General features: G+C 37.9%; 1 protein-coding gene and 1 pseudogene across 1 annotated transcript; both read right to left on the bottom strand.

Moving 5' to 3' along the window:
- Positions 1–10,595, bottom strand: LOC103480240 (uncharacterized). Its single transcript, XM_017310312.1, has 10 exons — positions 10,249–10,595; positions 9,465–10,163; positions 9,258–9,383; positions 4,710–4,868; positions 4,226–4,309; positions 1,357–1,461; positions 558–1,256; positions 330–446; positions 196–230; positions 1–102 (listed from the first exon to the last, which is right to left on the bottom strand). The coding sequence occupies exons 1-10, from the start codon at positions 10,388–10,390 to the stop codon at positions 1–3; spliced, it is 2,268 nt and encodes a 755-aa protein (XP_017165801.1). The 5' UTR covers positions 10,391–10,595.
- LOC103480231 (uncharacterized) lies at positions 3,625–5,142 on the bottom strand (annotated as a pseudogene).
- Positions 10,596–14,682: the final 4,087 nt, after the last annotated feature.

Here is a 14,682-nt window from a genome sequence, read left to right as displayed (position 1 = left end):
CTAATATCTGTAGTAAACACATTCACTCCAGACTCCGTCCTTCTGTCTCATTGATCTGTTGGTTGCCACGGATACAGCAGTGCGATAGCTCTTTTCTCTTATCTGCAAAAAACAAAAAAACAAAGTGTTTATAGTCATTACAACATGCAGGAAAACTGTGTCTGGATGAAGTTTAAATGTTAAAGGTTAATTCACCTTCACATGAGCCGGCAGGCGCTTTGGTTGGGGCTCTGCTTGTGACAAAGGAAATGTTTGTTTGATGACAAAGCCAAATATTATTAATAAAAAAATCTATAAGTAAAATCAATAACATTTGAAAATTGCATTACCAGAAAATATGGATTTTGTTTTCTTAATGATCTTGCACACTGACAGAGCCAGTAAAAGACTGAGACAGACAGAGGTGAACGCACAGGCTGCACTCAGAAATATGGTAACTGAGTCATCTGCATAGAGGGAAACAATACAGACAGAGTTCTTACTTGTCTTTTCTTTTGAAATTGCAATTTGAAAGGATTTAATAAGTTTAATTCATAAACTGTGATATCGGTACTCACATGTTGAGTCCAGGTTAGTCGTGTTTCCGAGCAGAATCTGTCCGCAGGAGACGACGGCGCAGTAGTAGTCCACAGCTTCAGACTTATCCAAGCCATTCAGAGGCAGGTCATACACACAGCTGTGTGCTTTTGTGTTTGCTTTCTTGTCACTCACATTGTCGCTGTTTTTGTGGGTGTAAATCAATTTCAGGAAAGAGTCTTCAGAGCCTTTGAACCAGTATAAACCGTGCTCTCCATCGTATGTCCCATTTCGTAACGTGCAGCGTATCGTCGCAGAGCCGAACAGCCGGACGTTCTCCGATTTTGACAGGTTTACGACGCCTTCGGTTTTTAAGCCCGATCCTTCCACGTGGACAGTTATGCCCTCCAAGAATTCAAACGCATGAGAAAACAGACTGACACAGTAGTAAGTAGCCGAGTCTGACATTTGCACATCTAGTATCTTCAGGTGGAATTCGCTGCTGCTGCATTCCAGTTTGAACCGTGGATCTCTGGTGATCAGGTCTCTGGGAAGAGAGCAGTTTTGCTTGTGTTTGTAGAACTCAGCCATGAGCTGGGCTTTTCTCCCCACAGTTTTTTTGTACCAGTAAAAGATCAGTCCGTTATTGCCTTGGTAGAAACATTTCAAGGTCACATTCTGGCCAACGTGAACGGATTTAGAATCCAAAGGGGACGACGGTGCCAATGCTGCCGAAGGAGCTAAAGAGAAAATTGAAAAGAAAATCAAAAGTGGCTATTTATTACAGCTGAAAACTTTTTAAATATGCTAAAAATCCATGAAGAAAATAGCAATACATACCAACTGTTGCCAAGAACAGAAAGAAAACCTTCAGAGTAGTCATTATGTTTAATCCTTGTGTTTGCAAATGGGGTCCAACCCACACTTGTATCATTTGCCTCAGTCCTCGCATGCACAAGGGTTAAATGGTTGTGCTGGACTGATACAATCTCTCAGCATGTTCTACTTTCCTATGAGCGAACCTGGATGCTGCCACCCAATCAGAAATGAGGAGGGAGTCAGTAAGCATACCTGGTGTTAATGCTGGGCAGCAGACAGAAGATGTGATGACAGAATTGCTCGAAGTCATTAAAGTCATTTAAAAGTTCTCACTGTGATGAAGATCAACATCAGTGTCAGGGAAAGTCACTGAACTATGGACCCTGTGTAACAAATGTTCATTACATTGATTTGATTTGCATATCATGAGATGCTTCTGTGTTTTATTTTACTGAAAAATCTGTTTTGCATACATGCATTGATATATAGAACCACTTCACATTTGTAAGCCTCTTAACATAGTTTTTTGAAAGTCTTAAAAAGGAATCATCTTAATTTGTGGCAGTAGCATTGTCACTAAGTCATTTGGACAGCACTTAGACTTTGTGAACCATTTAACAAAGTTGGAGCAGACATAAAAGCAGATCTCTAACCAATCCTTTTTGTTTAGTTTCTCTATATCATCCAAGGTAAGAGCGTTCTCTGCCATGCGACGCCCTTTTCTGATCATCGATCTGCATTTAAATTGGATTTAGCTCCAGGGACTGAGAGGGAAGAAGCTGATTTTACATTTGATGAATCGTTTCTGAGGTGATTTGCTCATGTGTTAATAAGTCGGGTGTTAACAAGGAAACACTGGATTTTCGTCCAACCTTACCCGACAGTTCCTGAAGTTGTTTGCCTAAAACCAGCAGATATATGGAAAACCTTAAAAGCAAAAAAGTAAAAAAGTTAATTGTACCTCTTCCTGGCTGGTGAATATAAGCAAATATTTGAACTGTAATTGGTATCATATTTTCTGACATCAGTTGAGTGGATTGTTCTCTCTTCTCTTTTTTTTTTTTTTTTTTTTTACATATTTAGATCCAAATGTAAAAAAAAATAAAAGATATATAATATAAATTTGTTATAAAATTATTACTGATTGCACTTTAAAAATTAGGTAACTTTGTTATTAAAGGTAAAGTTTAAACAGTAATGATTTCTTGGTTAATGTCAAGTTGTCATAACAAAGACATTTTGAATAATGTCAACTTTGTATTAGTCTCATAATTTACCAAATGACGCTTTATGACAACAGTCATAAATATTCATGAAGGCTTATTCATGTTCATGACAGATGTTATGTCATGTTTATGAAAGTGTCATGTCAGTCTTATTCACCCCCTTCAAATAAAGCGTTACCAAAGAAACTTGCAGTTTGCATCGCATCTTCACTTACTTGCTAAAGCTACGAAAAAAATTAATATTTCTACTTATAAATGTTTCTATTAATAGAAATATGTGCAAGCTGAATGTTTCTGTACTATATTCTTAACAGGTTCTCCAAAGCTGCTTATCATCTGGGGTGATTGTGGTGAGTTTGCCTCACAATCAGCAGGTTGCTGGTTTGATACCTGCTCCACCCTCCTTTTGGACACTTCACCTGCCTTGCCTGCTGGTGACGCTGGTGCATAGCAGCCTTCCCTTGCTGAGGCTACTATCCAGTTGCTTGCCACCATCAGCATGTAAATGTGTGAACAACTGTAGTGAGAATCGCTTTGGGGTCCTCTGGACTTGATAAGGTGTTTTAACAGTACAAAGCCATTTACCAACTGATTTCAATGTAGACACAATAAATGTATTTAAAGGCACACTTCCTTCTGTGAAATTACTTACAAAAAAATAATAATTTAGCCAAGATTTATGGATGTTTGAAGCGGCCACGTTAATTTGTTTTAGGAGCAACAGCAAACCACTGCACAGTTCAGGAAGGACATGATGGATGTGTTTTGGTATAATTTATGAATATGAAACTCAACACAACCAGAAAAAAGAGAACAAAAGCAAACAATCTTGTGAAGATGCTAACTGAAATTGGTAAAAATAGTGTCATTATCTAGGAGATCTGTGGGCTAATAGGTCACACTCAAAGAGGAAGAAACTGTCACTTGACAGCAGCATGAGAGAGAGAGATTAAAGTTTGCAAATACAGTGAAAGGCTGTTATTTTTCGACACATGCTCAAAGCAATTGATTTTTGAATTTTATTTTATTTTTAACTTTATTTTTGAGTAAAATGAGGGAAACTTTCAAATCTCACAGAACTGCCCCAACGTTAAAGGATGATAGTGACAGAATCCCAGTATGTTGGTGTTTTCCAGCAGGAAGAACTGGTGCATTTGCCACAATACATGGAAATACTGAAGCAACATTTACAGATGTCAGCCAGGAATGTAAAGTTTGGGATGAAATAGGTCAGGGGCGTCAAACTCAGTTTCATTATACACAATCACTTAAACTCCAAACCTGCCAATTAAAACACATTTAAGACAAAAATCTGCCCAGTCTACTGCTTCATAGAGGAGTAAACACACTCGGTCTCTTGGCTTTTCTTCTGGCTTCTCGATCGGATGGGCTGGTTAACGTTTACAGCAGCGTAATGGAGATTGTCTTCCTAATGACAGGATACATCAGAGTTTATGAACAAATTTTCCTTCAAAACATAGTTATCTGTTCAGGATATTTTGAAGAGACATACATTTTTGTATTCATTAAACACATTCAGTTGTATTTACCTCTCCATCTGCAGCTGGACAAGACGAAGACTTTCCTTGAAATACTGTGAAAGACAAAATATATTTTTTTTAATGAGGAAATGTGAATAACCTGAATACAAACCCAGCAGTTACCTGAAGCTTGGAAGCTGTCTTTGTTGTGTTTCTTGTACATCTTGACGGCCAGTAAAACATTTAGGACGACGGTGAAAATCAAAGCTGCACATAAGAAATACACCAAGACCAGCGAGAACGCCTCACCTGCAGATCCAAACATCAAAAACCCAAAGTTTCAGCTTCTCTCTTTTTCCAAACAAGCAAAAAAAGAAAATAGCAATTATTCAGTGTAATAACTCACTTTCCAATTCCAATTTTGTCCCTTTTCCAAAAGCTATCTGTCCACAGGAGTCAACAGCACAGTAATAAGTCCCAACTTGAGACTTTTTTATGTTCTCCATTGGCAGTTTGTACAGACAGGTGTGAGTCTGCGTGTCAGGACTTGTTAGACATTGATCAGCCGTGTCTCCATGGGCGTAAACGAGTCCCGGATCATATTTCGAGGACTTTCTGAACCAGTAAACTCTGTGTTCTTCCCGGCAACTCCCAGTTTGGACCATACAGTTCAGAGTCACCGAGTCTCCTGGCCGGGCGCTTTCAGATGGCGTCTGGTGGACCGAAGCTTCGCCTCCCACAGCTGAATCTTTCACAACAACTGTAACACCCTTCACAAACGTGAGCAGGAATGAAAGGCTGCTTGCACAGAGGTACGTCCCTGTGTCTGAAGAGTGCAAATCGGAAATGCTTAACTGACTCTTCCCTACTTCAGTTTCCACACTGAATCGCGGCTTGTCTTTGAACGCCCCATAAAAAGTACTTCCTTTCTCTAATTTGTAACTCATGGAGATCTGCTGCGGTTTCTGTCCCAGGGATTGCTTGTACCAGAAATAACTGGCCTCTTCTTTGTCAAAAGAACATTGTAGAGTCACGCTGCCACCAACATCAGCCAATATAAAGCCTGTCCTGTGATCCACAAATGTTTCCAAGTCATTCATCTCAGCTAAATTAAAGGAGAAAGTAATATTTATATGTTAAATTGGTCACTAGATATACGGTGGTTGAATAGCTAATGCGTTACTCACCCTTGCTCCATAAGAAAACACATGTGAGACAGAAAAGAGTCTCTGAAAGAGTCATCCTGCTGAAATCACCTCATTGAATGAAAAGCACTTTGTCACCCTGCTGAGTGGCTACAAATGGAACATGATCTCATTATCACAGCCACATACAGTAGCAGACTGATCTGAAAGAAAACCCAAGTACCCGAAGTTCGAAAAGGACCCTCCCATTTCAATTTTCAAATGCAGACAAAAAAAAGAAAGAGAAATGACCAGTTTGGTCAGGTGGAGGAAAAAAGTTTAGTTCTGTGCAGCTTTAGGCGAGAGAGTTGGTATTTTTCTACAGATTTTTAAAACTACTTTTTTAAAAACTTTTAACAAAACTGGATTTGTCAGTTAAAGTTGAGCACAGCTATTTTGTAAACTTATAACTTTTTGTTAGATGAGAATGACAACATGAGGTTAGATGAGGGAAACAATCATGTCTCACAATGAATTAGGCTCAACTAAGCTGCAGTGTTGTTGGTGCAATGCATGTTGGTCTGAGTATTTCAGAAACCGTTCATTTGGTGTTATTTTCTTGGCCAACCATTGATTGAGGTTCACAGAAAATCCTCTCAAAAGTATCCAGTGAGCAATAGTTAATGTGAAATGTAAGAGGAGATTCAGCAAATTGGTAGAAGATGACAGAGAGGCAACAGAACACAACAGGAAATATGGATCCATCATGCTTTGTGTCAAAGGTTAGGGCTGGTGATGTAACGACCCATGAACTACATGGGCTTCATATGATCCTTTGATCCCACCAGTTTGGTGTTAAATACTCATGTTTACTATTTTATAACATAACAAACCAAAATTTCAAAGTAAAATCCGTAATTCATAAAAAATGAGCAATACATTCTCAAGTGGTCATGTCTACAAATTAATTCATATTTTCTTATTTCTATGCCCCTTGATCAAGTTTTTTTTTCTTTTTTTAGTAGAATGAACCATTAAATGTTTTATACTGAAATTAATAAATTCATACAAAATAACATTTTTATCAATAAATGGCCAACATATTTTCATAAGGTCATATCAACATGTGGAATAACATCAAGCTTGTGTCAAGTTCAAATAATTATTTCTATAAAAAACATATACATGTATACAATATAGAAAAATCAATTGTTCAGAAAATAACCAAAATATTCTCAGATGTCTTGAGAATTATTTTAACTTTTCTTTGAGAAAATGTTTGATGCAGGCGCATCGGGTTAAAATAATGTGATTCCACATGAAAACACGACTCTATGAAAATATTTTGGTCATTTTTGGATGAATTTTTTTTTTTTTTTCTGTAACTAGCTAGACGCAAAATAAAATTTGTCAAACTTTATCATAAAATTCCCCACATTTTCATAGAACAATGTATGTGCTTTATGATCTTTCTACACGCAATGGCTTTTATACAAAAAAATTAACTTTTTTAGCACTTTAGCATTGTTAGCGATACTGACATATATTCAGAAACGTGTTTAAATCCAGAATCAACTAAAAAAACTCTTAAAATGTTCACAGTCGACCTTAATTTTATTCAAAAACTCCTTAAATTCCTCAATCATAACCCAATTCTTTTTTCTTTTTCAAAATAAAATACATTTTCTTTATATTACGTGCCATATATAACTATTACTTTATGACACACAAGGGGGCGCTCAAATCTGACTGATATGTGTTGTGTTTAGGATAGATCTGAACACTGTGTCAAAGTTAAGAAATAAAAAAAACTTCATAAATAGCAAAAGTATGTTTTCATATACCTTGATCATTATTATTATTTTCTTTTTATCCATCCCATGTTAGGTTTGATGTCGGGTTTAATGGATCTTCTGTAATATTTTTGGGTCGCCTTTGTTTTTGAACCAAACTTTAACCATCACATAGGCAGCTTTACGTTTTGCCTAGTGATACCTTGATATTTACTCTGATGTACAAAACCATGAAGTCCTTTATTGTTGTCATTCTGGGTAGAAAGAAAGCGAGTAGCTGCACCTGACGGCACCAAAGCAAAGAGTTCCTGCCTGTAACCACAAAGACAAAAAAAACAAAGACACAGAGGTTCATAAATATGCATATCAGTCTCACAAAAACCATATTGAGATCCAATCTACAAAGAGTAGACCACACAGGAAGTTGAACAGATTCTTCAGCTCAGTACACAATTATTTCTCTGTGCAGCAAATTCATAAAATTTTCAAAATAAATCTCCTACTTAGGTGGTTTCTTGACTCTTAAGACCAGGAAGTGATCAAACCTGAGGTTGGCCGGTAAAATTGAAAATGTAGCCAAACACAACAAAGTCCCCTAACTCAGTTTTACCAAAAGGATTGGTTGGTTTAAACAGGTATTTTTTTTGGTAAATGAAATAATCTTTTTCATCTACTCAGATCATCTTCGTCCGACTTAAAAAAAAATAGTAATGATAAAAAAAGAATCCAGCAACAACAGGAAGTATGTAAGAGGTTAAAAAACTTTTTACATCACTGTACATCAGGGTTACAAATAAACAGCAGGCTGAAAACTTTAGAAATATTTAACAGCTTTTATAATATTTTTATATTACATATAATATGTAAAATGTTACATATATTACATATATAACAATATGTAATAATTTCATATTACAAATTGCAACTTAACTCAGTTTCTGTTAAAAACTAGTTTTTTTCTCAGGCTGAGTTTCTTGTATTTTTAGTCAGAGTCACACTTTGAATCTGCAAGGCATCAAACGACTGCTGAGACTTCCTGCCAGAGACCACAAATAGCACAGGGGCTCCAACATGCATGGCCTGTGGAGACTTACCAGCCTCACCAGTCACTGCAGCACATATCGACGTGTGCTACATCCATGCATAATGTCAGTGGTTTGGTTTTTACTGTTAAATGTTCTATGAGCCACCACTGCAGCCTTCACGGTTGCCCAGGTTGTTGCACAGTCTCTTCCTGGAACTTTCTAACACTGCAACACTGAGACCAGTTGGTTTTATTCTTTATTTTACACACATTTATCAGAAACATGGAGAGCATTTGTTGAATACTGTGGAGGATATCGGATTTATTTATTCATTTTGTTTCAAATGAATGAAAACTACATGTTCACCATGTCCGGCTCTACGGCTGTAGAGTGGAGTACGTGCACACATCGCTGGCTTCGCTCGGCGTTCTTGATCTGATAACATTCTTCTCACTGACGGTAGCGTAGTGGAGGTTACCTGCATCCACAGAATCCTACTTGTAACAAAAGAGGAGTTTTCAGAACATATCTTGAGACAAATTACACAAAACTTTGTAAAAGTTTTTTTTCATGACGGTTGTGGAGAACCTTCCCAACAATCAAGGCAATTTTGTAAACAACAATTTTATTTAAGAAATTTAACAACTAAGAAGATATTATCGTACATTGCATTTGTTGTCTGTTTGAATTTACTATAGTTGTAGATAAATTACTCACTTGGGCTTTTGGAGCTGAAGCAGCTGAAGGACCTTCTGGAGGATCTGTTTATGTGAAACAAAAGGGGGAGGGGCTTTATTTGATTTTGTTTTTATTTTAAACACTTTATCTAACAGGTAGAATGATTCTATAAGCATACATCTAGAGAACCAGAACAAATGAAGCTTTTTTAAAATTTTTTATTTTTCTCAATGTGGTTTACTATATCTGATTAAACGTTTCCTCTTGCAGGCCAGGGAGGATTTCCAAGATTATTTCTATTTTCTAAATGTCTGGATGATGTGAGATCAATTTTAGGAGAGTTTTTCATTTCTTCATATACAGAAGTTCACTGTGTCGTGACGTGTGACATCATGGAGAGATTTAAATAAAAAATCACAATCAGGAAAATCAAATAGGTTCTATAAAAATCTGATTGATTGATTGATTGATTGATTGATTGATTGATTGATTGATTGATTGATTGATTGATTGATTGATTGATTGATTGATTGATTGATTGATTGATTGATTGATTGATTGATTGATTGATTAAGTTACAAAGCATGCGACACACCTTCACGATTGCATTTCTGCATCTTGTACAGTTTGTGGGATATGAACGCCAACAGACCCATCAGGACGATGACGAAGGCCAAAGTTCCTGTCAACACGTACAGCAGGACAGGAGGATCCAGGTTTTCTGTAAGGAGACAGACGTTAGGAGATCTCACAACCACCTCAACTCATCATGTGAAGGTGTGTTTTCTAAACGATCTGCTACCTTTGTAGTCCAGCTTGGTCCCGTTTCCAAACAGGATGTGTCCACACGAGGCCACAGTGCAGTAGTAGGTCCCAGCGTGAGACGCGTTCAGGTTCTCCAGTGGCAGGTTGTACACACAGGTGTGAGTTTGTCTGTTTGGTTTCATCTCACACTGGGTTCTCCCGTTCCCTTGTGCATAAATGATTCTTGGATTAGATTCATCAGAGTCTTTCAGCCAGTAAACTCTGTGTTCTCCATCGCAGATCCCAGTGTGCACAGTGCAGTTCAGCATAGCAGAATCTCCTGGATGAATGGTTTCCAGTTCTGACTGGTAGACCGACGTTTGGAAGATTAATGCTAAGTCCTTCACCTGGACAGTGATGCCCTCCAAGAAGTGGAACTGGAACGAGTGGCCGCTTACACAGTAGTATATGGCCGAGTCTGACGTTTGGACATTTGAAATCTTCAAGTTGTTTTTGCCGACGCCCGTATCCAGTTCAAACCGTGGATCGTTTTTAAACGGACTTTTCATAGAGCCGTTCCTAGCATGTTTCAAGGATTCCGACATCAGCTGTGGTTTCCGTCCTGGACTTTGTTTGTACCAGTAAGCGCCTATTGCAGAATTTTCCTGATAGGAGCATTTCAGAGTCACATCCTGGCCAACATTAACGGCTTCAAAACTTAAACCTGACGATGACGGTGCCAGACCTGTCGCAAACACTGGAAAGGAAACATTTAAGAATAACAAGTCTGTCTGACGAGTAGAAACACGTTAGAGTCTAACAGAAAACATCACACAACTTACTCAGGTTTCCCAAAAGCAGACATATCGCACAGCCAGCACACAGTGGAAGATCCATTTTCTTTAAGGGGTTTTGCTTCACTGATAAGATCTCTTTGGTTGCTCCACTTTCAAGAGACAAGACTGTGTATGATTGGCCCACCATAAAATGTCAGAACACTCACATGTTCTGTGTCGGTAGTTAGTATTCATGCTAAAATCATTTAGTGTTCAGAACAAGTCATGGTATTTTCAGTTTTCAATGTATAAACCTTGTACTTTAGAGATCCGGCAAAGTTGTTTGGAACATAAAGCTGTGAATGATATCTAAATTATTTTTTAATGTGTTTGGATTCTCTAAACTGACTTTGGAAGAGGGAACTTAAAGAGACGAATGAGATGAGATGTCAGCGCTGACAGACTGTTGACAGAGAAGGTTTTGTCACCCTGCTTGTCTTCCTGACCTCAGTGGTACACCACATTTTTCTACAGGTTTTTCTCATCATTTACATGCAGATCACGTGTGGAAAAACAATTCAAGTCTACCCCCATAAACATTCTCAAAATAGACTTTGACTGGTCCACTCAAACTTGAATTCACTTTCACTAAAATAATTCCATTAAAGGTTTGGCATCACCTTTCTGACCGTTGTTCTGCTGGAAAGCTAACATTTGACTCGTGTTGAGTCTTTTGTATCAGCATTTCCTACATTTAGTCAACCTTCCCATGACCTTTGACTGTAGCTTCCTTCTTCCTACTGGAGAAAAGCTTCCTGAAAGCATGATGCTTCGTGTGCTGGGTTTTTGGGTCATTGGGCAATGTTACTTTTCCACTGAAAGGTTTTTGGGGTGATGGTGGTTACTGTAGGAGTTTATCCTGTAACTGGAGAGTTGTCGTCTCAGTTGGTGTGTCCATGGACACTTCACCTGCCTTCCTTGGTACCAGCAGCACTGATTGTATATCGTGGCAACAATGTAGCTCAGTAGCATTATTGCATGAATGACTGAATAAAACTTCCTGGAGTCCTCAGGTCTGGACCAAACAAGTAGAGGCCACTTACATGTTAGACTATTTTTGAAGTTGGCGAAAGATTCAGTTTTTGTCTAAAGTAGACGATAAACTAGTCATTCTGAAAAGTTTCAGGTTAGATTTTCTTTCTCTTGGATGTTTTGATGAGATAAAACATTTCTCATCAATGAGATGGCATGTGCACAAACTTATTTCGGCGATAAATTTTCACAGTCCACATTAAATCTATGACTACTTTTACCTTGATCTTTTGTTGCTGTTTTTCTGTTATATTAACTTGCACAGCAGGTCATTTGACACCAAACAGGTCACTGTGGTTGGAGGCTTTAAGCTAACCTTGTTGTGCTTTAGCTCAGCAACAACTTGTTTCCATCACTGGAAACGTACCTCTGTAGGTCACACCGCCTTTACCACAGAGGTAAAGAAATGTACAGTAAGCTCTTATTATGAAGGTATTTTTAGGACACATCTGTGGTTCTGCTGTGTCTGTACTTTGGTGAGGTTTAGAGATCCTGAAGCATGTTGCTGATTAACTCAGAACAAAACTTAAGAGTGGGGGGAAAAAAAGACAAACTAAGAATCTTTAGTTTCATCAAGATTTATTTCACAGATGTCATTTCACAGATGTGATTTTTTGGGACTCTCATTTCTTTTTGCTCTTTTCACTGGAGTACACACAGATGCTGACCAGCTCTTCTTCTTGATTGTGACGCTCATCGCTTCTCTTGAGACTCAGAGCAGCGTAATGGAGATCGTCGACATCTCCTCTCTGTATGTGATAGATGAATATAAGGTTAGAAAAAAAAAAACTCAAATGCAAACAAAAACAGAGATTGACGAATACAATCCCTAACAAAACATTTTGTACCATTTTTCACATTTTGTCACATCACAAACACAAATATTTTTTTTGTTTTGCTTTGTTTTTGTTTCTTTTGACATACTAATGCAAATTACAGCATAGTTGTGAAGTGGGGGAAAACTTATACATGGTTTTTAAAAAGTTCTTTCAATAAAAAGCAAGGCCTTTATTTATATTTAGACGCCTTTATTCTGACAACTTGAATAAGTTCTAGTCACCAAATTAATAAAAAAGATACAGTGTGTCAGTATATAGTTGTTCTGCAAAAGGGCTTAATAGTAAGGCCATAAAGCAACGCACATCTGAATTCAATTGACAATTTCTAGTGGAAATTGTTGAAAAAGGAGTGAATCCTTCACACTGGAGTTCGATCTGAACGAGCTGGAAAAGAGATCCTTGGCCAGTGCAGTGGAGAACGCTGCTTTAATGTCACTTACTGAAAAATATAGCATGTGAAGCAAAAAGCTTTGTTTATGAAGAGGAAAAACAACTATCTCTATTTCTGTTCAGACAGTCCATTGGAGTGCTGTTAGCATGAAGCAGCTTTCCGAAACCCAGTAAACCACAAGTTGGAGGTTCATATTAGCATCTGTGGATATTTTGAAAATTGAATTATTTTGAAAATCAGAGGGAAATTCAGAAGTTTTTGTCTTCTTGTATAAATTGAACTGTTTATACTTAAAGGGAGCTAATTTATATTCACAAAAAGATTGTTGAAAAAACAAAACAATGTTTAAAAAAAACAGTAGCAAAAATAGTTGTAAAAAAATCTGTTTTTGTTCTCTATTGAACTGTTGAAATTCATAAATACATTTTGTGGTTTAATAATGTTTTTTCCTCTGGAAAATATGAAATTCTGGAAGAAAATTTCAATTTGGAAAATTTGAAGCACACTGGAGTCGAGTCACTCAGTAATTCAGCTTTCACCATTTCAAACGTTAGCCTGCTATGTCAAGTTTATGTTTGCATAGAGAGGGTCTCTATTTGTTAATGCATCAAAAATTTATCGAGTTTTCAAGTTTAAGTAAAAGTTTCTTCTGAGTGCTTGAGTAAATTTTACTGTTAAAAATTAGAGTAGTTTAGCATAGTGAACAAAGGCAGAAAGCTGTTTTTGTTGTTTGGACGGTGGGCTGTTTTTGGAATTATAAGCAAATTTATTAAACAAAATTTACTCTTAAATTAGACTAACATGAACTAGAGGGGCTGCACAGTGGCGCAGTTGGTAGAGCTGTTGCCTTGCAGCAAGAAGGTTCTGGGTTCAGTTCCTGGCCCTGGTCTTTCTGCATGGAGTTTGCATGTTCTCCCTGTGCATGTGCAAGTTTTCTCCAGGTACTCCGGTTTCCTCCCACAGTCCAAAAACATGACTGTCAGGTTAATTGGCTTGTCTAAATTGCCCCTAGGTGTGAGTGTGTGTGTGCATGGTTGTTTGTCCTGTGTGTCTCTGTGTTGCCCTGTGACAGACTGGCAACCTGTCCAGGGTGACCCCTGCCTCTCGCCCGGAACATTAGCTGTAGAAGGGCACCAGCAAGCAACCCTCCCGACCCCACTGAGGGACAAGGGTGTAAAGAAAATGGATGGATGGATGAACTAGAGGTCAGGTTTGAACCACTGAACATGAAGTTGGAGAACCCAAAACAAAAATAATAATAAAAAAATCTCTCAAATAAAATATGTATTATTACTGATTTGGAACAAAAAACTTTCATATGTGAAGCAAAAATATTTCAGAGCCTTTTTGTACTTCTTAATTTCTCGCACATAACAGTTGTTTTCCTGTTGGTTAAATGGGTCAGCGGTGCAGAGGGCTACCACCTCATGGTAACATGACTGCTATTTGTTCCACTGCGCTTGTGGTTTTACTAAAGTACATTTAGTTCAGTTCTGTCCAGACATGTAGTTTGTGGGTTTCTGTAATGCTAAACAATGGAAACAAATGGCCCTGCTTGTGCACATTGGTAGTACTACTCAACTGTCATAAAATGACTCAATTAGAACACAAAAGGTAGCGGCATGGTTAGCTCAAATAGAAGGAAATGCTGAGGAAAGAAAGTAAAATTAGTGGCTCACAGAGCCTCCTACTTCTATATATAGTCTGTTTGAGCTGCAGTGGTGATGCAAAGTCATCTTTTTAGTTTATTCTGTCACTAGAGACATGACTACTGCATTGGTTTCTAATACAAAACAAAAGTATGGGTCGTGAGAAGAACCGATGGCCCAGATGTGTTATTGAAAGCAGGAACAGGCTACAACCACACAGACATCCTGTCAGGACGGAGGAGCGGTGGCGCCGACCGAACCACTGGGGCTGAGGTCGCTGCTAGCAGGCAGGACCAGAGCGAGAACTGCTCCTTTTCTGTTTGGTTGTTTGTTACTAATGTATTTTTAAGTTCGTTAAGCTTTCTATATTAGTCACCAACCATAGATTATTTTATCACCAAGAGACCAATTAGCTCAAATTTGAACGTGTACAAGCAAAACAACATTGTCCTCGCTGATTACCAGCTTTACTGTAAAATGCTTTTGTTTTAATGCTGTCACTTCATTTAAAGAGCAACAGTCCTCATGT

This window comes from Poecilia reticulata, linkage group LG18 (assembly GCF_000633615.1).
Source record: "Poecilia reticulata strain Guanapo linkage group LG18, Guppy_female_1.0+MT, whole genome shotgun sequence".
NCBI lineage: Eukaryota > Metazoa > Chordata > Actinopteri > Cyprinodontiformes > Poeciliidae > Poecilia > Poecilia reticulata.
This window is presented reverse-complemented; position numbering and strand designations above follow the sequence as displayed.